This window comes from Parus major, chromosome 6, assembly GCF_001522545.3.
Source record: "Parus major isolate Abel chromosome 6, Parus_major1.1, whole genome shotgun sequence".
Classification (NCBI taxonomy): Eukaryota; Metazoa; Chordata; class Aves; order Passeriformes; family Paridae; genus Parus; species Parus major.
In genome coordinates this window covers 21800300-21824660 of record NC_031775.1, presented here as the reverse complement: position 1 = coordinate 21824660, position 24361 = coordinate 21800300, and the positions used below count along the sequence as shown (strand labels likewise).

At 41.3% G+C, this 24361-nt stretch overlaps 1 protein-coding gene across 4 annotated transcripts in view; it reads right to left on the bottom strand.

Moving 5' to 3' along the window:
• WBP1L (WW domain binding protein 1 like) overlaps positions 1 to 24361 on the bottom strand; it is a 59064-nt gene that overhangs the window by 20732 nt on the left and 13971 nt on the right. Inside the window, exon 1 of one of the 4 annotated variants that reach the window (XM_015632995.3) lies at positions 3519 to 3890. The exons of the other annotated variants lie outside the window; for them this stretch is intronic. Within the exon in view, the coding sequence (XP_015488481.1) occupies positions 3519 to 3545 (27 nt within the window). The 5' untranslated portion in view covers positions 3546 to 3890. Of the gene's footprint in view, positions 1 to 3518; positions 3891 to 24361 lie in introns of those variants that run through there. 4 annotated transcript variants of the gene reach the window in all.

Genomic DNA, 24361 nt, shown 5'->3' with positions numbered 1-24361 from the left:
AAAATACTAGGCTGGAATGCCCAATCTTGCCACAATTACAACAATTCCTGATTTGCCAGCAGCCTCCCCAGTTCCTAATCAAAGTTAATCTTAAATAAAAACTCACTAGATCCTTTCAGAGAAGGACAGCAGGTGGAATCACAGCAAGGACAGGCAGAACTGCTGGGGAACCCTGGATCACCAGGGCAGCTCAGGACCCACAGACACCAGGGTGGCTGAGCCTGTACCAAAGCCTCCAGACATCTCCCGTCCTCACAAACATTACACCTGTTAGTCCTTCGGAACATAAAAGCAAAAATCCACCATCTGAGCAAGTGTCACATCTTTGGTGGGTTCAATATAACAAAAGCGCGTAAGATTGCAGAAGATGAAAGTGGCTTTGACTGCTGGGAGTTACTGGAACCTCGTGTGCCAAGTCCTGCCAGCACAACGGGGGATAGATTCCTGTAAGCCTGCCTTATGACAGACAGCTGAGGCCAGGAAATAAATGAAGTCTGGATGCTTCTTCATAAGTCACCCACCACAAATTTTGTTTTGCTGAATGTGGGAAAAAAAAGCATAGTAAGTGCAAATATCCAAACACTTAAAAGTATAATAAGTGGGGGAGGAATGATGCCTCTGAGCTGTCTCAGGCACAATAAAGATCTCCAAAATGGGAATTCTAAACCACAACATTTATTGCTTCGCTAATGCCAGCATCAGGAGAATTATATTTAGATCACCATGATTAATCAGCCACAGCAGACCCATCCTCACCCCCAGCAGATGCAGAACCTCCAAGGTTTTATTAACCTTTATCTGAGGAACAAATTGGTTTGTTGCATCAATTTATCCTGGAAAAATACTCCAACTATCTTTAAAGGGATACTATCCTTTCAGAGATCACAGACACCTTGATATATTTCAATAAGAGCTGGTTTAATTTTTCTTTATTGCAAGTTTCAATTTCAGATTCTGACAAGTGCACATTAGTGTTTTAAGTTCCATATGTTTACTTCCTCACCTCTTGCTAGAAGCTTCCCAGCTGCAGCCCTCAGCCCTCTCACATTAAAGATACACACTTCTAGACTTCTAGGAAATAACAGCTTTGAGAAGGACGTCTTGCATTTTGTTGGTTTAAACCACCAAACAGAAGACCATGCTGAAAACCTCAAGCAGTTAAAATTAAAACTGAAAATGGTTGGAATCCAACTTTTTTTTTTTTTTTTTAATTTATTTATGCAGTGAACTAGGTGAATGTGTTTGAGCTTCCACCTCCAACCTTAGGAGGAAATGCTCACTTAAAACTAAAAGCAGAGATCCTCTACAGTCATGTTTCCTTGGATGGGAGCTTTATACACCCACATCACACTGATGTCAGATAGTGCTGACCTAGCTTTTTAGGCATTTAAATATCATCCCCACTGCAACAATAAAACAACCAAAATCAACCAGACACCTTACTTTTACCAGGTGTTTGGCAGTCCATCCACAATGCTACAATGCTGCTGGCTCCCAAAGAAGAAATGAAAGAAGATCCAGGGAAAGCAGCCATACAGTGCAGTCCAGGGGTGCAGGGCAAGGGTTGCTGGTCCTAAGGAGCCAAAGATCTCACTCTGATCCTTCCATCTTCATCACACAGCTCATGGGAGGGCACCCCACTCAGCACCTCTTCCCTGAGAGCTTGCAGCCCAGGATCAGCATCCCTTGTGTTGAGTGAGAACAACAAAGGGCATCCCAGACAGCCAAGTGTTTACAGTCAGTACAGAAAGTACCAAGCAAAAATTAAGAAACAATGGAGGTGATGAGATGTTTCTGAATTCCTCCCACACTTCCAATTAAACAGCACTGTTCAGTAACAAGCCTTGGAAAAAGAATTTTCTGAATAGTATTTGTATGCAGGATACAATCACAAATACTTTATTTTTTTAAGGCTAAAAATTATTAAAACTAAGGAAAGTTCAAGCACCTCTTTCCCACTATATCCTTTATCAGTGGATAAAAATAGTCAAGAACTTTGCTTTTGTGTTCTTGAGGCAACACCTTTTTTTCCTGCTTCCTGTGTATGCCTCTATTGATTCTGAAAAGTTACCAGCAGAGAAAAAAGAACCATCCATCCACTGAGACAGATGTTCACTGTTCCAGCAAATGAAACCAAATTACAACTAATTTCTACTTTTACACCGTATGCAGCACCCCAACTACACTAAACACATCTCTAAAACAAAATTAATTATTTAAAAACAGGAACTTTAGAGAAAAACACACCCATGAGTCTCAAGCAATCTCAGCACTTGAGGCAGCTACATCTCACTACAGTTTGAGAGTTACCTAAAGCCATTCAGCCTTTGTGCCTGTATTTCCCCCTCTGGTTTGGTTCTGAGTTTTTAAGGCAAGTCTCTGCCCTGAGTGCTAACAAGTGAACTATTATTTATAGCTGTTGCACCAATCACAGAAGGTCATTGTGCTAGAGGTAGTTTCTTATGTAAAACTGTTTTCGGATGGGGCGGGTGGGGGGGTGGGGAGAGAGCTGCGTTTCACCAAAACTGAACTGATAAGGAAAAAGACAGCACTGTTTACTCAGCAGAGCGTTGAAGTCTTTTTGCGCTGCTAAACAACTGAAAGTAGGTAGCTTAAAGCATGTTGTGGTCCCATCTCGACTTCTTAATTCTAAATTAGAAACTGCAAGCAGCACTCCGATATAATTCAATATATATTTATTGTGGATTACAGATCACAGCAGTGCTGGGAAGAGTCTACAGTTAGATTCCCCCACAGACGTGCCTCCCAAACCAAAAAAAGGGTTTGCTCTCCCCAGGCTAGGAACACATAGTTGGCACCTCCTCCAGCAGAGAGCAGCTGGGCAGTTGCTACCATTTCTCATTCCACTCGATATTACCAGCTATTAAATTATCCCAAGTTTCTTGTTCAAGCTCAAACTCTCACAAAACAATTAAAAAATCACCAAGCTGTGGGTCACAGCATGTTGCCATTTTCCATTTGGTGACTTTTCTTAGAGATGAAACACACACATGTATATATAAATACTCTTCCTGGGTATTTTCTGGGTTTTTTTCTGGTTTTGGTTTTGTGGTTTGTTTTTTTTTTTTTTAAATCCATAGTTTTACGTACAAAATAATGCCTGTACAAGAAAACAGTTCAAAGTCTGGCATGTTTTTAAGAAATGCAAACGCAATTCCATTTTAAGGACTGTGGAAAGCACCCTAAAACCCAAGCAAACAAAAACTGCACAGGAGCACAACACAAAGAGCCTCTCTGCTGCAAAGCCTCCAACAACAACAAGGAAGTTTCTATCCCTGCCTCACAGTTTTGCTCCTTCCTTGCTAATGAAAAGCGTCTCTCGCACAACTTGTGCTCTCCGATCACACGCCACGGGTGGGGAAGTGCTGATTGTACAGTTCCGTTTTGGGAAAGTCAGAAATCATATCCTTAGAGGTGGGGGAAATAAAAATAAAAGTAATCAGCCACATCCTCCACCTGAGCACGCAGCTCCCACCGCACTCAAGCCGGTTGGTTACCTGTCTGAGACCCAGGAGGAAAGGCATTCTGCAGGCTCATCCTCCACGCCAGCACATGGGAAGGCAGGAATTTAAAGCCCCACAGCAACCATTTCTTCATCTGCTGTGGGCAGCCCGTTCCTCCGATCCTATTTAAACCAGGGCTTTCTCAGCTGGGAATGCTAAGTAAACAGGGTCCTGGGACACTGCAGGCACTCGCTGGCTCCCCCTCCTCCTCCTCCCACTCCCTGTGACATATCTCAGACGCAGCCCAGCCGGGGTGTTTGCAAGAGGGAAATGACATCAGGTCGGGCACTTCTGAAAAGAAAAAAACCCAAAAAACAAAACCAAACCCCTCCAAACCAAAAAACAAAACCCCAAAACAACCCCCCAGCACAAAAGCACACACACACAAAACCCCCAACACAAACAAAAACAACCGGCCCCCACAAAAAAAAGAAAAAAAAAAAAGAAAAAAAAAAGGCAGCCCTGAACCTTAAGAGTGCTGAGCTGCTGGGTGACACCAGGCAGGTCGCTGCAAACGGGATCTGTCAGGGAGCCCTGCTGGAACAGAAGTGCAAAAGTGCTCTCCTCCCTGCTAAGGGGATGCTGCAAAGGAGGGCAGCCTATTAAAAATGTTGTCATGAGCCAACAGGGTGGTGATGATTAAATCTCGCTAAGCAAAAATAGCCGGTTTGTCTGTTTCTGAGGAGAAAGCTAAGTTTGATGCTGCCTGCTGGACAGCACTGGTCCTAGAAGACACCACCATGGTTTCTCCGAGTACCTCCACACCCTGGGGACGTCAGCAGTCTTCACAGACCCAAAGCACTTCCATGCCACCTTCTGCCTGCCCCCACAATTCCACTTTTTCTGACTCATAGCATTGTTCAACTCTCAGCCCCTCCAGATAACAGCTGTCCCTCTAAAGAAAAAGCAACAACTTCCCTGATTTCAGAAGGATAAGGATTGGACCCCTCCAGCACCAGACAGATGATGGGAAGAGTTTCAAATCCACCTCTCCCCAAGGAAAATCTCACTAGCCCTGTCGAAAGGTTCCTCTTTCTACTTGAGCTCATTTCATGTTTTCATGCCAAGGGGCAATTAAGCCTTATAAACAAATTTATCATCCAGTGCCTAGGATGGCATGTCTTGTTTGTCCTCCCCCAAGCAAGGAGTACAGCAAGTTCCACAGTGGTGTAGAAGATGACACTGCAGAAGGTAATCTAAATTTAACTCCCTTTTCTACCTCCACTTTGAAAGTTCAGCAACCTCTTTTTTTCGGCCTTCTCTTTAATCAGCAGCTGTCCTCGTCTGTCCTGGGGGCGGGACGACACCGGGACACCATTGCCACTCCCATATGCCCCAGCAGCGGCTCCATGGATATTTGACAAAGGACAAACTCCCCTGGCTTTTGGCCTCTTTGGCTTTGGAGCCCAATACATATATGACAAGAAAAGGAATATACTTTTTTCCATAGTGACTTCATTGAATGCCTTTTTTAGTAGTAGTTTTAATAGTAATTTCAGTACTTCAGAAAAGAGAGAGAGAAATCACATCAAATTCTTGCAAATGCTAATTTGAAAGAAGAGGAAAAAAATAGAGGAAACTTAAAAAAAATTAAAGAAAATATCAGAACAGACACCCCTTGCCACCCAACAGCTAGACAGCTTTCAGCAGTGTCAGAAAAAGATACCCATTTTGCACATTCCAGAACCACTCAGTGACCACCACTGCTGTCTCCTCTCAGACCAGCCCAGTGTGGTTTCCCAAATGAGAACTTCATTCTGTGTGTCCTCTCCAAAACTGGGCTGTGAGACTACACACAAGCATTACTTATTTTTACACCAACTTAAAGGCACCATCTAAAAATGCTGTTTAAGGATAAGCACATCCCTGATTTCCCTAAGAGAAAACAAGCAACAAAGCAATTTCCTGGAGGATACAAAACATCAGCGTTAACTAGCATCAGCCAGGCAATGGGATTTTCCAGCTTTTGTACTCTTGGATCAAACGAACTCTCAATCTTTGCTTTTCCAATTTATGGACAAACACCAGTGATATAAAAGAGCAGCTTTCTGTTTCAGTAATCTGTTCTGTGACCTCACACTGGCCTTTGAAACATCTGATTTTGGCTGTTGCTATCCAGTCTCTGGACTAGGCAGATCCTAGGGCTGAGCCAATGCAGCAGTTTCTAAATCCCTACTGTCAGAAGGAATCTAACTTTAACCACCCGCCTCTCCCCCAGCACACACTCAAAAGGCAAAGCGTCATTCCAGATCTAAGACAAGTTGTGAAGGACTATCAAAAGCAGTAACTTGGCGGAAAAGCAAAAGCATCCTAATTTATGTGTGAATTTGGCAATCCTGGAAAGACTGACACAGAAAAGGTGGTTTGCAAGCAGGCTTTACCACATTCGACTGCAGCAGGAGCAGCCACCCTCTCTTGCAGTCCCTGAGTGACAGCGGCCAGTAACATGCTCCACAATTCTGCTATAGGTGACTATGGGGAAAAAAAGCCCTGTAGAGGGACAGAAAAAAAAAAAAAAAAAAAGAGCTGGACGAGGTAGTTCATACCCTTATAAAAACCTGTCCAACACCCTTAGAACCTTGGCAAAACACCTACATTTCCCTAATCCCTAATTGCAATTGCTTTGTATAGACCAACAGGTGTCCTTTTACCCCCTTCTCTTTTTTTAAGTTCGTAAGTACTTGCCCCAGAGCTCTGCCAGGCAACAGTGAGTTTCATAGATGGTGGTCGTGAACAAATAGTTTCTTTCATCAAGAATGAATTCAGCACCTTCTAATTTGACTTTCATATTATTAGCAGGTGGGAACAGAAGTCTTCATCCATCTTCTCATCCATTCATTACTCTGTACCTGTTAGCTATCTTCTTATAAAAGATATCAATCTTCTCTGTCCTCTTAATGTAAAATCTTTTCCCAAAGCCTTCAGCTGCTCATCGTCCATTTCCACAACCCTTCTAATTTTCTACTGCTCTCTGCTTGGGGGAAACCAGAGCTGAAATAATAATTATTTTAATGAAAGCAGGAGCAGCTCTAAGGCAGGCTCAGCATGGGTTCACTCCCTTTATACAAACCTGGTATTTAAGATCTGCAAAGGCTACACAGGAGTACATCTATCCAAGATAAAACGAACAAAACAAACACAAGTTTTGTGTGTTTGTTCACACCGTTCCTCAGTAGATGGCTCTCTTGAGAGCTCTGAAAAATCAATGGTAATGTCAGGACAGATTATGGGATCTACATTACTTTCAAGTAAAGTAAAGGCAGCCACCAACCATCCTTTTGTGATGTGTTAGTACGGATCCCATCACAGAAAAATGGTGAGCAGGTGTCTACTGGGAAGGAGGGAGTGGAGGCCTCTAGGAATTCCCAGTCTGTAATACTGCTCCAGAATATGCGATCTACCCCAAACATGATGTCAAGCAAAGGCTGCTGCTCAGTGTCTTCACAGGCCAACACACTGTGCTTCATGACCTCAGCTATAACATGCAAGTGAAGCACATGATGGAAGTTGTTTGAGCCGTTTTAGAGTCACTTTCTATGTGATCCCATGTTTGATGGGAGATGCTTGCAAGCAGGTCTGGAAACCAAGCAAGGTACAGTACTCATTTTGATACATCTTGAGGACATTCAGTTATGATAACATGATTGCAACAAAAATTGATGTTGTGCACCTCAAAGCTATCAGGCTTGAAGCACGAGGCTGCTATCAGTTGCTCAACTATTACAGTCCTAGGCAGGGAGAGGTTTTGAACAGTAAATACAGATGAGATGCAATATCCTCTCAATTAAACTTTAATATCATAGTTCTGCAGCCACATACACAGGTTGACCACAAAGTTGGAATAATTTTATCTAATTATTCTTCCATTTGCCCCAGTGTACTCTGTTATTTTCATATTGTTAGGAGAAGTGTTTCTGGAGCCATCCATTTTTGTTAGTCAGCCTGCAGCCCTGGGTGCTAGGACTGAGACTTCACATATCTGTCACACACTCAAAACACGGTATGAAAAAAGCAATCTCAATGAAGATGACTTTATCTTTTCCCATCCTGGAGATGGTTTGGGGAACGAAGAAAAGAGAAAGGAAAGAAAGGAAAGAAAGACAGGGAAAAGTAAAAGCAGATCTCTGTTTCTCTAGAATAAGACTATCCAGGAACAACAAGCTCTATCTGCCTTGACAGCAAATATTCTAAAGGGACTTGTTTGCTAGCAAAACTAGCATGAGACACTGGGAGATCACCAATGCTGGAAGAGCAATTCAATGCTAAATCTGCCTACAAACCATTTCTGTCTGCCCACCTGTGAACTTGTAGATCCCTGAAGAGTGAAGGGCAACTTCCCCACCCTAATGATACCATTACAAGAACATGATGACTTTCCAGTGCGAGGACCAGGTGTCCCGGGTTCATGTAACATACAGCATTGGCACTGCCTACCAAGAATGCTATCAACAAATTCCAGAGGACCAAGAAGAAGAGGTCAGGCTGGTAACTTCCCAGTACCTGCAGGCCCTAGAATATCTATTCTTTTGCTCAGGGGACAAGTGGCCCAAAATAAAACTTTCACTCTGTCTAATATTACTGTATTGTTTAGGAGTGGGGTAAAGTGGGTTCCCCAATCCACATGCATTACAACTACAAAACAAGAACACTGAAATAATTGCATTTACTGTTTTTCAGGCCAAACTGTCTTAATCTTTGTTGAAGAAAGAATAATTTCAGGAAAATACACCATACATGTTGGAACGGGTGTGTGAGCTAGAACTGCAACCAGTCTGATGGATCAATAAATTTCGAAGTGCAACAAAGCATGAGGGCTTGCAGTGGTGAGAAGCTCTTCCTCTTCCCCACAGGCCGTCACTTTTGTCAGCTCAGTGATTCAGAAGTGCAGGAAAACTTTTGCAGCTTAGTAAGTTAAGCAAATAGAGACAGTGCATTTCAGCCTCACTGCTGTTACCTGTCTTTCTGTCCAAGTAACTGGTTAACCACAGAGGATGAGACTGTGCACTTTAAAATATTCTCAGTGTTGAGAGCCCCAACAGCAACAGCTCATGCTTGATTCCAACTGACTCTCAATTCCAGCTGAATCCCAAACAGCAATTGTCAGCCAAGCAGACAAGTACAAGTATGTGCCACATCTCCACCCAAAAGCCATGTGTAAGCCCTGAACACAAGTAGTGTGCACCACAGAGGAAGCTACTACCCACTCCGTCATCTGCTATTTCAGTGAGAGCCTGTCCTCCTCTTCACTGCTCCTTTGTGGGTGAAGAAATGGCAACAGTAAAGCACTTCCCTTTGCACTTTCATACAGCAAGCAATCCCTCCTCTGAAGCTGCCTTCTGTACTAAGCTATCTTAAGGACACTCAAGGAAAGGGCAGGGAGCAGACAAGGGGTGGTTGCGAAGAACATACCCAAGAGGAGTTCTCTCCAACACCCATCTGACAGAGGAGATAAAAGCAACCACATCCAGGCTGTTCAGACACTTCTACCCACTCTGCTGTTCAGCTGATGGGAGAGTTGTGGCAATGAAAAGTCCAGGCTCTTCTCTGAGACCAAAATAGTTTTTTCTAAGTGTAGCTTGAGGTTTCCAGCCCCCAGTGACATAGTTCCCACCGCTGTTTCCCCATGGAGCAGAAAATGATAGCCACAGGTCCAGTGTGCTTTTCTTCACAGCAACAGAGTTGTGGCCAAACCAATGCAACTGTAATGCCAAAGTCTGTGCGAATCATCTACTTTTGTATAACCATCCTTCAACACCCATGCCTGCCATCCAAGCCTAGAGGTGTTAAAAAGCTTCAAAGTCCTTTGTCACCGAGGCACACAGGGAGTAAAGGGTTGAAAGTGGCCTACTGAGAAATGACACTAAGTGTTTCCAAAGAGATAGGGTTGATTCTGCCTCTTAAGCATTCCCAGGTTTTTGGGCACCTGAGATGCCCAAATGAAGATGTCAGGCTTTACTTTTAGTGTGGAGTGGGTAATGAAGTCATGGTAAAGCCTACTCAGCTTTCTCTAAGCCTGCTGGGAGGGGGAGAAGGAGGAGGGAGTGGGGAGTTCAGCTGTTAAATATTTGACGAGACTGTCTCAGGAGGGCAAGTGTATCCGGGGTGGTACAGGGACACCAGCTTGGCTCCTTGCTTTTTGGCACTACAGCTCTTGTCCTCCTGATACCCATGTATGCAAACAGGACTTCAGTAATGGCTCAAGCAGAGACGATCTGCTCCAGACAGGGAAGAAGGCAGAGTCTGCAGACAGTAACAGGATCCCTTAAGCACAGAATCAAGACGGTAAGCGTCTGTTCTAGTTTTAGAGTCTTGCACCATGTGGGTACCAAAAATACAGCCTGTGTGTGCCCTTTGGTCACATCATCACAGACATGCATTGTCCCAAAGATGCTTACCAGCACAACCTTGATGGAGATCTTGGATGCCCTACTCTTACAAGTGCTATTTGATTTCTCTACAAATGACAGCAACTCACTATTTTTAGTGCTCATCTCATGTCTGCTTAGCGTTTCCCTTGGGCCTTACTTACCCTTCTTTCACAGCTTTGGTGCCAGCTCCCACGAAGCATTTTTTTTGATGCCAGAGGGGATCATGCCAAGTCTGTCTGTGTTGATGCCAAAATGGCAGCTGGCTTTACTGTTGAGACAGGATTTGCCAAAACTAACAACACTAGTGCTGGGGTTACTAGAATTGACTTCAAGGTTTTCATCTTCCTTACTCTTCTATTGCCTCTAGATTCCAGGGGATAACACTGCTCTAAATACCTTCTGGGGTCCTAGAAGATGGATTTTTTTCATCATAGGCTAAGTCAATAGGCAATTATACAGCAGACAGTCTTAACTTAGAGATCCTCACAAAGAAGGATACTTTTATACATGAAGCAATTATTTGAGAAGCAGTGCTGCTGCTGCTGGGCCCAACTACACAGGCTGCAGATAAGGCAGGGCATGAACTCTTAAAGCCTGCAAATGTGTTTATAAAGAACCCACCACAAAAACAGAAAATCTGTTGAAGATAAGGGTGGCTACGTGATATTTTATTACCAAGATATACCTACAACACAAGTCTGGAGTGCACTAGAAGGTCAGGGATCAGCCAAATTGCATTAGACTACCATAAGCAAGGAGACGAAATCCAAGCAAGTTAATTGCCCTTTGCCCCTTTTGCACTCTCACAAAGTGCCACTGTGTGAAAAGTCAGTATTCAGATAAAATCTAGTCTCACACATGATGCACAGGCATGTTGGTTATGGGGAACACCCACAGAGATATGAACAGATAGCAGACACGATAGGCAATCACACACGCTGATGCCTGTGATTTGAAGTGATGGTATCCCTGCAAATTGCAAAAGTAATTTGATGTTAACCTCTGCTGCTTTTCTTATAAATCTAAAACCCACACCTTGCTCAGAAACTGGTGTCAAATGGGCCTCTGATTGCCCAAAGACTCTCAGCTCTTGCTTCAGGAACAGCGCATTGGTTAACCTGACAAGAGGTAAACAAGTGACTAAAAAGGCTTTGTCATCAGGTAAGACTTTGCTGGGAGGATCTGTTACACATATAGTCTGGTCAGATCTCTCTTAAGTTTGTTGGCCTTTCCTGAGCACAGGTTTACATCTTGAAGAAAAGTTCTCCTCAAATCCCAGCAGTCTTGTTTTCTGTGGCTTGTTTTACAAGAAACGGTTTCTTTCATTACATTCTGAGAATTTAGTTTCTCCAGCAGAACACTGCTTCTACCTGGCTTGAACCCTTCTTTGGAGGAACACTTTTTCTGAGAAATCCTTCAGAAAAAAAAAAAAAAAAAATCAGCAGCCACCTCTTTCTGAGCACACTGCTGGATATTATGGTTTAGTAATGTTACACTGCAGAGCAATATCACATAGGCTGAGGCAAATGTCCTCAAATTGCTTTCTACATATGTACACACTCAGGAACTTTCCTATTATCCCTGGACTTTTCATTCCAGGCCCTGCCATGCTACCTACATCTCCACTGATAAACGGATTCTGATTTGCAGTACTCAAACTACAAACAATTGGTTTAACTGAATCTTCTTCCTCTTAGAAAATACATGTGTATCACTATATGGTATTCTCAAAATTAAGTCTCTCAATTAACCCAATGTGCTGTGCAGTAGCTGAGTTCTACAGCATTTCTGCTACGTAGCAGAAATACAAACTCATCCGTAGGACTGCAAGTAGGCTGAGGCTCGGAGTTTGTGGCATAAGCGTGAGGAAAGCCCCTCCACATGGTGTGGTGGTCTGACTAGCAGAAAAACAGAAAGACTTATCTTCCAAAATGAAGGGCACTGAAAATCTTGAATTTTTTCATATTCATTCTTCAAAATGAAGAATGAAAGGAAATCACAAGTTTAACTATTAAGAAAGCTCAATACCACAAGCATTTAAAAGATCGCAACAAAACAGTATTAAAGACATCACTTTCAAATCTCTAGACAAAACTCTGTGAGAGTTATTCACTCTCAAACTCCACTGTTAAAAACTTCCTTAAAAATGCAACTTTATGGAAAACCTGGTTTTAAACAAAAGATTGTCTTTTCTAACTTGAACTACTGCACTGCTTATGATCTCCCCAGGTATTTGGAAGAAAAAAATGAGTAAACAAAAGTAAGGAATAAATCAGCATTGTGCATGGTTAAGGGCAGATTCAAGATGAGTTCATCTGTATCTGTGAAAGGGAATAAAATACAAAATACCTTACAGCCTAATTGCTCTCCTGCTTTGACTGACATCTTTACCAGGAAAACAAGAAAAGCTCCCCAAAAGGCCACACACTTTGCTGCTCTGCCAACCAGAGAGCAGATGTTTTGAGGGGGCCCTCAGAAAACATGATGTATATGAAACAGAGCTGATGGATGTAGTTTCCAGGTGCAGATGAAGCTGGTTCAAACCAAGCATACAGGACAAAAATTCAGTGCCTCCCATCACCAGCTTCACCATCCTGCTTCATTTTCCCTCTCAGTGGCTATTTTCCTTAACCACAGAATGCCGATAGCACCTGAGGTACTACAACCACTGGAGTCAGAATACAATTAATTGCTATTCTTTCTATGCCTAGCAGAACTGCCACTGGCTACCCAAGTATTTCCTGTCAGGCTCAGCTCGTCTAGAGGCCGCCTGGGGAAGCCCGAAGTTATGTAAGGAACAGGCGCCTGGGAGGAAGCGATGTCCCGGTGTCCTGTTTCAGCACCGGCCCTGGCATTACGCAGTTTGCACTTTGCTTAAGCATTAAAGGCACTGGTGGCACCTGGAATCACAGCCAGTTTCTCAATTTCAGTGACAAACCTGCTTGCCAGGCGGCTTTGCCCTTTCAAGGGCAGATACCTCCAACACCCTGTGGTCTCACTCCCCTTCCTTCCTTCCTTCCTTCCTGGTATCTGTAGGATTTTCCCCTTGGGTGTATGCAAAATGTGTGCATAAGCTTATTTCAGAGAGTTCAGTAATTAAAATCTTAATTCAGTTTTATTTTGGGAAGAACCATTAAGAACCATAGCCTGCCTTTATGGGCATTATCTTATCCAAACTGCTATATTTTCCATTAATGCTTGTTATTCCACTGGCAGATAAAGTGAACACTCCTCTGGCTGAGCAGAGCAGAGAAGGAAGACCAGATGACCCATAGTTTTACTTCTTTCATACAGTTCTTCACAGTAAGTGTATGGGCTGCAGGAAAAGAGAGAAGACCAAGCACTTGCTTCCTCCTTGCTCAGGCCTGGCTCCCAGACATGCATGTACTCTAAATCACAAAACCAGTGACCTTTTACTTCTGCAACCATTGCTTTTTTTGGAATTCTCCCATAGCATAAACCTAATAGTCTGTATGCATCATTATAAAAAAATCAAAACGGATCAAAACGTGATTGTCATCCTACCTTTTTAAAGGAAAGTAGTTGGTGCTAATTAGAGTGACTACAGTAAAACAGTAAATTTAAAAAAAAAAACCCAAAAAAACCATAAAAAACAAAAACAAACTCCAGAACCTCAAACTAGCAAGACCTTTTCTTCTTCAAAAAGGTAAACAATATACATCACCTTCAGCACTCAGAAAGCTCAGAGCCCTGCAGGTGACTGTGAATGAAGAAACTGTAAGATAAGGAAATATTTTCAATTTTTAGAAATACTCACTTCTGACACATCACAGGATCCTACAGTAGTATTTTTCCCCCCAAAGGCGGTAGTCTGGGGAGTAGAAATTCTGAACATCTCCTTTCGGACACCAGGACACCAACCCTGATGCCCTGGAAACAAGTGAGAAAACTAACTACTAACTTAATTTCAGAGACCCAGCCTGCACCTTGTAAATTCATTAGACCATTGGAAAGGCATTTTCCAGGTAAAAATACATAAAAAACTTTGGGACAGATGGCAACATTTGTGAGCAAGATTTAGTTACGGATTTAATTACAGACTGACCATCAGACTCATCCTCCTTTTAGCACTTGTTTCTTAGCACAGGCTTCATAAGTCAGGGCAGTTTGAAAACCAAAGAGGCGAACTCAGTGGCACCAGGCTGTCAAACCACTCTGGGAATGATTTGCTGCACCCAAAGCATCAACATTTCTCTAACCTATTCTTGAGGCAACTGCAATCACTAGTGTAACCGCTGCCTCAACAGGGCACGTACTCCTGTGCTTGATGCCCTTTAAACATAAGGATGTTCTTTTCCATTAACATTAAATCAAGCCTTAGTGCAAGATAAGGTAGTAATATTTTCTTCTCCACTAAAAGCAAGACAACTGATAGTAGTGATCTTCTTAACTTTGCTCACCTGGAAAATTGTTCCATTCCTCTATAAGCTGCTTCCAGAAGACAAAAGAAGTCTTTATTTCCTAGACTACAAGGATTAAATCATCGTTTTACTGTTTTTTCCAGGCTGAAACTTAAACCCATCTTAAAATGTGGAATCCAAAATGGTGCATATCACCTACTAGAGTGGAGTATTACAAAATACCTGTATAGGACAATTCTACACTGAAAGATTTGGTGAGTTTTTTACTGAAAGAACTGCATTCAGTTTCCGATCCAAAATCCCAGACTATTTCACTTTTTCCATTGCTAAGTACTCTGAATTTTTACTTGAGGAAAGTGAAATAGGCTTCAGGCTATTTCTTCAAGCTATTCTCCTGTTTAAAAAACACACACAACCTTCCATCTGCATCTCAAGTGTTTTCTCTTTGTCTCCCAAACTGTTGGCACACACACAGAACAAATCCCTCCAGGATCCCAGTCACTACCACAGACACTCCTCAGCAAGTATTCATCACTTAATGGACCCTCCTGAACACAGATCCTTACTCAGTATCCCCTAACCAATGTGCTGCCTCACTCAGGCTGGGCTGTAAAACATCAAATGAATTAACCAAATTAAATTCATCAGACCCCTCCCATGAGGTTCTTCCTGATAAATCCACATTCATTTTCTGTTGCCTTAGAGATGCTTATAAAACCTTCAGGGATTTATTCTATTATTTCAATAGAGACTGAAGCACTTCACCATTTTCTAACTTTTTCTTATTTTTTTTCCTTTAATCTGACCCTTTAGACATTTAGTATTTATTTTAATATGTATAGATTTACAACCAGGAGTTTGTGCTCCTCCTGTTTGGGGCTTTTTTCCCCCAAGAACCAAAAGAGCTGCAAACCTTTTCAGTCAGTATCAGTTACTGAGTTATAGTTCATTTGCTTCACTCATTAAATTTTACATCAATACCTTTCTTTTTTTTTTTTTTTTTTTTATCTAACACTGTTTTGCAAAACCTTTTCCTAAGCCTTTGTGTGTTCCTTTCTAGCTGCAATACAATTTTTACACCAAAGGTAAATTATATAATCACTAAAATCTTTACTGTTCATTCAGTTTTAGATGGATGAATTTAGTAGATAGTTTTAACATCAGCTCTTTTAAGATGAGAATAAATTTCAGAATCCTTTTCAAATGCAGGTCTGTGTGAGAAAGAAAAATATTAAGGTTATTCTACCACATATACCCCATTTGTGGAAAGAATTCAGTGTAAACTGATAGCATGGCTTTATCTTTTAAGAGTGCCAACATACAGTGGACTATTTACTGCAGTCTGAGCTCACATTGACTTGAAGTCACCAAGAGGAAAAATAAGTGACCATCAAAAATGTCCCAAAATCCTTGAGAAATTCAAAGCAAAGCCAAATCAAAAAAGCTAAAGCCATCTTTTGTCAATATAAAAACCTATTAGTGGAAATAGAACTTTTATCTACCAAAGCAAGCCATCAGAACCAGTGGCATTCAGTGCATCTGCCATGCACCAAAAGAGACCTTCAGAGATGCTTGAAGGATTTAGGTTGGGAACCAGATCCATAACAGAGACAAATCAAGCAGCTTCACCATCAGACAAAGCAAACAGGACAAGGATTAATTTTCATACATGCAATTAGTGTGTTCTTGAGCTGTTCTGTTACAGAAGAGTCTCTGAGCTGTTTTATGCTCCACAGTCCTGCAGCTCTGCACAGCTGAACCTCTCTACTTCCCTATTCAAGGCAGGCTGAAGGAAATGCAACCCTGCTGCTTCCTCATTATCATGAAGTGATGCTATCAAATTGTCTGCAGACAGCTTCTGAACTACCCCTGAGGAACAGCCAGGCCTCCAAAAACTCAACACACACGTGGAAAATACTTCTTCCTACACTTCCCAAGAAGAGGAAGACGCACCAGTAGCTCCTACAGCCCATGAACTGCAGCTAGCTTGTGAGCATCTGCCACTTACAGCAGTTCTCACCAGATTCTTGTTCAAGTCCTCTACACTTTGCTCTCATTTAGCTGACCTGGAAGAAATTTCAATGCACACAGATGCCAAGGACATCCCTTCTGAGTTGCATCCTTAGGTATGAGAAATGCCACTTAAGTCAGGGGTTTGACTGAGAGCCCAGATCTTGCTGTAATGTGATAGCTCTGCCAGAGCCATCCTGCCAGGTCTATAAATCCCAATATTTCACAAAGTAACAGTGGAATCTGAAATAAGACTAGTTTCTGAAGGACAAGGTGGTGGTCTGGAACTTTTGTTTTATTGGAGAGGGTTGCCCTAGGTCAGCTGACCACACAGGCAAGGAGCACAGGCTGCTGCTGTACCACTGCAGATGCCAAGCATTCAGTATTGGCAGAATACTGAATACGCTAACACCAGAGCAAAAGATAACACCATTCTCCCAATTTCAACAGTCCCCCCACAGACCCAGCTTTACCTGGATTGTGTCTAGGAACAACCATTTTTCACACAAGATTTATTCTTGGCCAAAAAAACCTCAAAAAAACGTGGTGGGTCACATCTGTCAGAGATACTCTGGCATCTTCAAGAAAGATCAAGAACTCAACCCCAACACTTCTAAGCCTTACTAAGAATGAACAGAAATGAAAGAAACCCTCTATCTATTCAATAGCACAAATTCAGACAGAATGTCTGAATTTTACCATGTTTTTTCCCATCATAGCCTGAGGCTCAAAAACATTCTTGAACATGAAGGTTCATATAAATCTACCATATGAGAGTCAGAAAGATTTTCAAATGTCATTTACAACTCAGCCAGGCAGCACAAACATGAAAGGGTGCTACCCAGTAGATTCCCCCATATATAAACACTCAGAGCAGCATCAAAATTTGTTCTGCAATAATGTCTTCACAAGACAGTTGACTTTTAGGGATCTAGGAAGTTGTGGATAAACCTCAAGACTGAGAATGTTTTCAGTGCATATTCTCATTTCTCCCCAGGGAGTCTTGATCTTCAGAGGAATATTGACATGAAGCATGCAAAACATTTCATGGACTGTTTATAACCTAATGACTCCAAGTGTAACCTTAGATGTCATTCTGCAAAGACTTAGTCATGTTCAGCTATCTAAGCAGAGGGAGAATGCTAAAGTCTCTTGGGCAGATCACTTTTATCGCTCCTTTAGCTCTGTTCAAGCAATTTCACATAATACAGTTATCTTATACTGGTATCAGCAAAACACTGCCCAGAATCAAGCTGATGTAAAACTCATGGCAGCATTATTAACTAGTAAAATTCTTCCAATGACTTATTTGGAAATGTTAACATATACAGCCAAATCTGAAAATGCAAAGGATTCTTACTTAAATATTACTTAATGGTAATCTTAATACTAGTGTTCTTCTGAAAAAGAGATTTTGAAATAAATACTCTAATCCTTCAATAAAAGACAAACATGAAAAGCATATGGTTCTCACTGGGTATGCTTATTGCAATCAAGTTACGTTCCTGGAAACTCAGTATGTATTTGCTAAATGAAAACAAAGCATCTCTTATTGGCTTCACAATTAGAATTCAAAAAGCCAGATGCTGCAGGAGTTAGTTTTCTTCACAATGTTACTTTACCAGGTATACATCTTGAAGGCTAAATACAAGTATCTAAGGAGAAAAGAGTGAAATAATCTGTGAAGTTAATATTTGTGTCAAAAATACTCATGAAGAATCTAGCTGTTTGCTTTCCAGAAGCTACTGTTTGGTCTCTCCTGGTTTTCAAATAAGAAGAGGCCTTTGCAGAATTATAAATAAACCACTGAAATCTCCATGTGACTTTCCCATATGTAGCTTTTCAAAAGCCAAGTGATTTCCCCTATTGCATCCCCACTGTTTGCATACTGAGACAATATTTACCAAGTTTGAAGTAGAGAATTTTTAAGCCAAATTTGTAAAACCAAGAAGATAATGATTTTGTTAATATCCTTTGATCACAGAGAAACTTCGTAAGGAGAGTTAAAGAGTGGAGAAGAGCAAGATAAAAAAAAGTTTACGTTTTGCCATCAATTTACCAGGAATGTCACTGTTTCAGTATAGAATATGAGCATGGCAACATCAGCTTCTCTGAGTTTTTGAGAAGCCTACATGTAGCCTTCCCACTTCTGCACGTGTTCTGAGACATAAGACGCTTCACTCATTGAACAAACAAACAGATCTAACCTGAAAGGTGGAGGAGTTAAGAGAAACTCTCAGTTTTATTCCTCTATATAAGGTAGCTGCCTTCTGCCAGAAGGAAGCATTTTCCTGCCTGTTATGTTCCTGGTTGCCTCCATTCCCACCACAATATCCAAATATCTGAAAGACCAACATCCAAATGGCTCTCCATGCTATGCATCACATCCAAAAAGCTTGTGGAGGTGACGTAAAACCAGGCTTCCAGTTTTCTGGAGGGTGGGACCCATGCCCACATCTACAAGGAACAACACAGCAGATAATTCTGAGCCAAAAGGAAATGGCAGGCAAGGCTGAAGCACATGTACCAGGACAACAGAAAGGACTGCCAGCCAGAGGAAAAAGTGGACAATAAATACAGAGCTGGTCATCACTCAAACAAGTAGGGCAGCCCAACAAGGAACGCAGGAAAGTCACCTGCCACAGAACAGTAAGACACCATGTTAGACTGAATGCCCCAACTTCAGCATTATGCCCCAAATTAGCAGAAGTCTGAGACTTATTCTTCCCTGGACACCAAAGTATCTTTTTTCCAGTCTAAGCTGCAGCACAACATTCATTCTCACTGACCTCACTTTTCCCCTTGGATGAGGAACACACCTGAGGTACTATCTTGATCAATGCAATCACAAAAGGTTGTTCATTACATGCAACAGTTCAGTAAACCACATCTGGCAGCATGACAAACATCTGCACGGGGACACCTTGAAAGTCTCATGTTCTATTTGACCTACAGCAAATCCCACTAATATCTAAACACTCTTCTGTCACCAGGAATGCAAGAGCTGTGGCTGTGGGCTGATGACAACCTGCAGCTTCACTCCACATGGCCCCCAGTATGTGTAACAAAAACCTGGCACCAAGACTTACACAAAGAAACTGCACACACGAAGGGGACAGAAAAGCCTGCTCCACACTCATGAAAGGTGTTCTCTGGTCCTACTTAGAGCCTGAAAAGTGAGGGGAAAGAGGTTCTGTCATTATTCCCTGCAGTCTTGCTCAGCTGAACTCAATGCCTACACTCCTACCTGTTGAGAAATATGTTCTTCTGCAATCTATTTAATCTATTTTCAAAGATAGATAATTTTTTTTTTTACATTAGCCAGCTTTCTTGTGCAAGACAAATTATGGCCTCTATACAAAACGTAACTGGGGTTCCAAATAACTAGTCATGCATTCTCAAACTGTACTGGGCTTCATGTCTGGCAAAGTCACTGTTTTCTATTTCTTCCTTTTCTACTAGCAGAATAAGAACAGAATTTACTATAAAAGAAACAGAGTAAGTCATGAATGTTTAGAGAGAACACCTATTACTTTACATTACACAAAATATTTGACGTTTCATTTTTCATTTGATATTTTTCATATTAGTTCAGTGTATTAATATTTGTATACATAATGAAAACAACCAGAACTCTTAAAGGTTCACAGGTTTCAGAAGAGGACATTCTTTGATTTAGTTATTTGCACATAACAAGGGAAAACAAATACAAAATCATACCGTTTATGAAAACTAGTAATTGTTGGTGATGACCATATCTTTAGGGTCAATCTTTGGAGAACTGTCAGTAAAAAGAAGCATTTTCCTTTTATTTACCCATGTCCTATACCAAATACCTGTATTAATAATAAATTTAAAAACCAAGACAACTCTATTTTCTTTTATTCTTCCACAGTATCAAGGAGACTGAAATCATAACTCACTCTAGTAATTTTCAGTAAAGGAGGATTTCATTGTTAACTATAGTAAGTAAACACCAGATTTAAATTTTCCCTTGCAACTTGCCAATTTTCTCATGACTCAGCTTAAAAAAAAAAAGTTTTCTTTCCACTTCAGTAACTTTCCTCTTTTGGTCTCCAGCAAAAAGATGGATGATAATTTAGAAAGTTTCCTAGCCATACATCATTTCTGGCTGGTATCAGTTACTAGCCACAAAGTAATCAGAGATTTAAAATACTGGCAGAAATTGTTTAGTGGTTGCTATTCCTTTGCTAACACAGAACTTCAGTACTGCCTCTATAAAATCAGCATCAAAAGAGACGCAGAATTATGTACTCAATGCTTCTGATGTACTTGATTGTAACTGAATATTCTAAGCAGGAAGCCATAAATAAATTGCAAACAGGCTCTGAGATAACCAGCAATATGGTGGCAATAAGTGGCATCAGGATTGAAAATGAATGGTCTCATAATTTCTCCAAAAAAGTGCCAAGAACTCAGACCTTCACATGACTGAAGACTTTTACAGAGTAACCACGCATGAAAACATTTATTCCAGACTCACAGGACTGGAGCCCTTCTAACAAAGTGCCACAGAGATGACTCAAGTTCTATGGGCAATTTTTTTTCCATGCCATTAAATATCTAATTTTTCTGTCTCCACACCTCACAACCCACTTTTCATACCTCAAAATACTGACAAAGGTTACCAGTGATCTCCCATAGCATGAGATGCATGGGAAGCTATGCAACAGTCTTTGGGGTGGGGAAGCCAGCTCAAATCCTAATTTCTCCTCAGGAGCACAAAGAAAAGAACACTTGTACCGGCTTTCACATCTCTCTTCTTCACATCTTGACGTCTCTGCTAACAGATTCTAACAACCAGGACACCAGAATTCACACTTGAGCGTCTTCAACTTCTTTCCTGAAGGACTCCAGCTATTGATTCCTGATAACGTTGCCAAGCTGGTCCCTGAAACAAGCCAGAGAGCGCTCAGGAAACATTCGGGAAAAGGTTGGAAGAAAGCTGGTTGCAGGCAGATCCCAGCACACAAGACATCAGCCCCTGAAGGAAGGGATTAGTATGGCTTTCCATATCCCAACACATCTCAAGGAGAATGCAAGGATTTTCCAACTTCAGAATAACAACTTGACTAAGAGGAACCGTGAAGCTGCAAAGGCCTGTGTGGGTGAACAGAACCCTTGAAGCTCTCTGCAGCCTGGGAAAGGTACAGTCCAATGTGTCATCACAAGTACCAGATGTTACTCTACACTCAAGTCCACACTTCTTGACCAGAAACCTGAATTTAGAGGTCAGATTTAGCAGTGCAGCTTTCTAGAAGGATTCTGACATGAATGCTAGAAGCAACAAACTAGAAAGAAAGAAAGAAAAAAAAAGCCAACCAACCATCATTCTTTAGAAGAGCAGCTGCCTGGAAGAATTTCAGAAATACTTTGTCCAAAAGTGTTCCAGTTGCCATTTAAAATACTCTCCCCATTGCATTTTCAATTTCAAAATCTCTTTGCCTTCGAAGATTGTATCCTCCTATATTTTTCAAAAGCTCTTGGAATTTAAAAGTCATAGAAAAGCATACCAAAAGTACCAGACTTGACTAAATGCACCAATTTCTCTGCAACTTTTATTCCTTTTAAAGCTCCATGTGTGCTGACAAGCATATACAAAAGTCAAACAGGATTTTCTGCTATAGAAAGAACTGCTTCTAGTGTTTATTTTCCACTTGAACCATAATTTTGAATAGCAGATGCTCCAGTTTTAGTTTAAGCAAGTAAACATAAATCCTGATGAAAGGCATTAGGGGTACAAAAATGCACATTACCACTTTGGAGTAGATTTGAACTGGTGACCTAATGATGTGACACTCAGTAGTTCTTTAACTGTGATCACAGAGATCTGCATCAGCAAATACTTTAATCCCAGGAGATGATACTTCCTTGGGAAAAAATGAAATCTTCAGAAGAGTCTACTTTTGTGCAATTTCAACAATCAAGAAAATAGAAATAACAGTCACTTGATTCCTATGGGTTTCTAGAAGATCCTGGTATTACAAGTACACAACACATGAATTTGTACCAAAAGCCAGCACTTGCAAAGCTCCACATTCACTACTAGACAGGGGTAAATACAGCAAGTTCCAATAGTCTCTGTCATAGCTTTAGAAATTCACTAAAAATGAAGACACATTTTGAATGAAAATGCACTAAAAGATCCACTTTGAGTCAACTTACTAGAAACTAAGGTTTTCAACATTCTGTTGAACTGCATCACGTACATCTGCAGAGCCTGGCATCATAACATCTACCCTACCAGAACTATCCAGGCTCTTTGCAATCCAGGAGCCTTGCAGCAATATCTGGTGCTATGGCAGCACAGGTAAGTACAGGTCCCAATGAGGCAAGCACATGCTTCTCACCTGGTTTCAAAGAGGCATCAGCTGAAGGTAGCTATCAGCTTCCTCTTGAAAAGAATCATTCTCTGATATTTTATTTGGTTGTAAAAATTTCACAATGGTACATGTGCCAGCAAGGCAAATAGAGCCAAAAGCATAATTAACAATTCCCAGCAGAGGGTAGATGCTGTTTAACATTTTTCAAAAAGTACTGCATATGTGTAGGTGTTCCATTTCACTGGAGAATCTCCAAAGCCATTTCCTAATCAATAGCAATATCTTTAATCTCCCTGATGAAAAATAATACTCCCACGAACAGCCATCAGCCCCTCTCCCAATCACTTATGCAAACTCAGCCACAAGTGTGACCAATCCTACAAAATGGCTTTTGAGAAGAAGCATCTGTACAAATAGCAATCTGCCTGCTAGGGGATGAAAGTCCTTTGCCTGGGTTTGGTTTGGAACTACAGATGTGCTTCAGCTGCTCTACACTCCTTCAGCCATTCCCAAAATACCAGCCAAAACTGTTAGGCCATCCACATGAAGACAGTCACGTTCTCCAGTTGGCATCCAAGAGGTGTGCAATTAAGGACTTGCCAAGAAAAGGTACTTATCATAGGTAATTTTTACTATACCACACATAGCATCAAAATAGCTTCAAGAAAGGAAAGAAAAATGTAATATAAATTACAAAGGCAGGTAATAAATCTTCCAAAAGCATTCAAAAAGATCACAGTAAAAGCTTGTAAAGGTGAGCAACCTGCTTTCATAAACATGCTTCCGATTAACCCTTTTACAGCCTCCAAAAGATACCATCTCTGTTGATCCCTACCAGAGCTTGCCAAAGAAAGCATGAGCAAGCAGCTTCAAAGGCAGGATGACGTACCTATAGCAGTAAACCCTAATCCTTGCTGAGGAAATCATGCAACTGAACTTAGTCATAGAAAATGGGATTAGAAAAGCTAAAACAAAACAAGAAGGAATTAGCAGTCATCCCAAATTCATATTGAAAATATTGAGCAACATTTAAATAACAACTTTTGTCAGGGCTGATAAAAAGGAGACTAAAACTAACATCTTGCACAGGAAACCTTTAGTGGATGGGGATAAAAACAGGATATCTGTGTCAGCCCAAAATCTTACACACTGGATGGAAGCTTAGCAAAGAGCAGAGGTGTCAGAGAGCACCACAGCCATCACCCCTAGAAATTCAAGTGCATGGACCCCTAGAAAAAGGTTCCTGTGATTTGACCATAGAAAACATGGCATTGATGGAAGCAGACAGTGCTTTGACAATTGCTCATGTGCAGGGGCAGAGGGAGAGTCTCTGGGGGACAATTTGGGAAGCACAGCATTATTCTTTCCACAGTTCATAATGTCATTCAAACTCATATATACAAGAATGTTGCAACTGCTCAAGTGATCATCTCCACTAGCGTCACACACATGGCAGAAATGCAGAGGTCAGGATTTCTGAGACACTTCCCCAAGGAGACAGTTAATGTGACTTCCTGAAGTTCCCCACGTTTCTTGAACTGGAACTTCCTGGACAACAGTGTCACATATTTTCCAGTGCCCAGATCTAACCCAAATAACATGTTTACACAACCCACATGAAATTCAGGTTTTGATCAACGTGTGTTTTCATTTTTGAACAAGAGCTGATTTTCTAACTTAAGACAATCTTTCTAAAATAAACCATGTCTGTGCATAGGGTCAGGGTGCCTGGA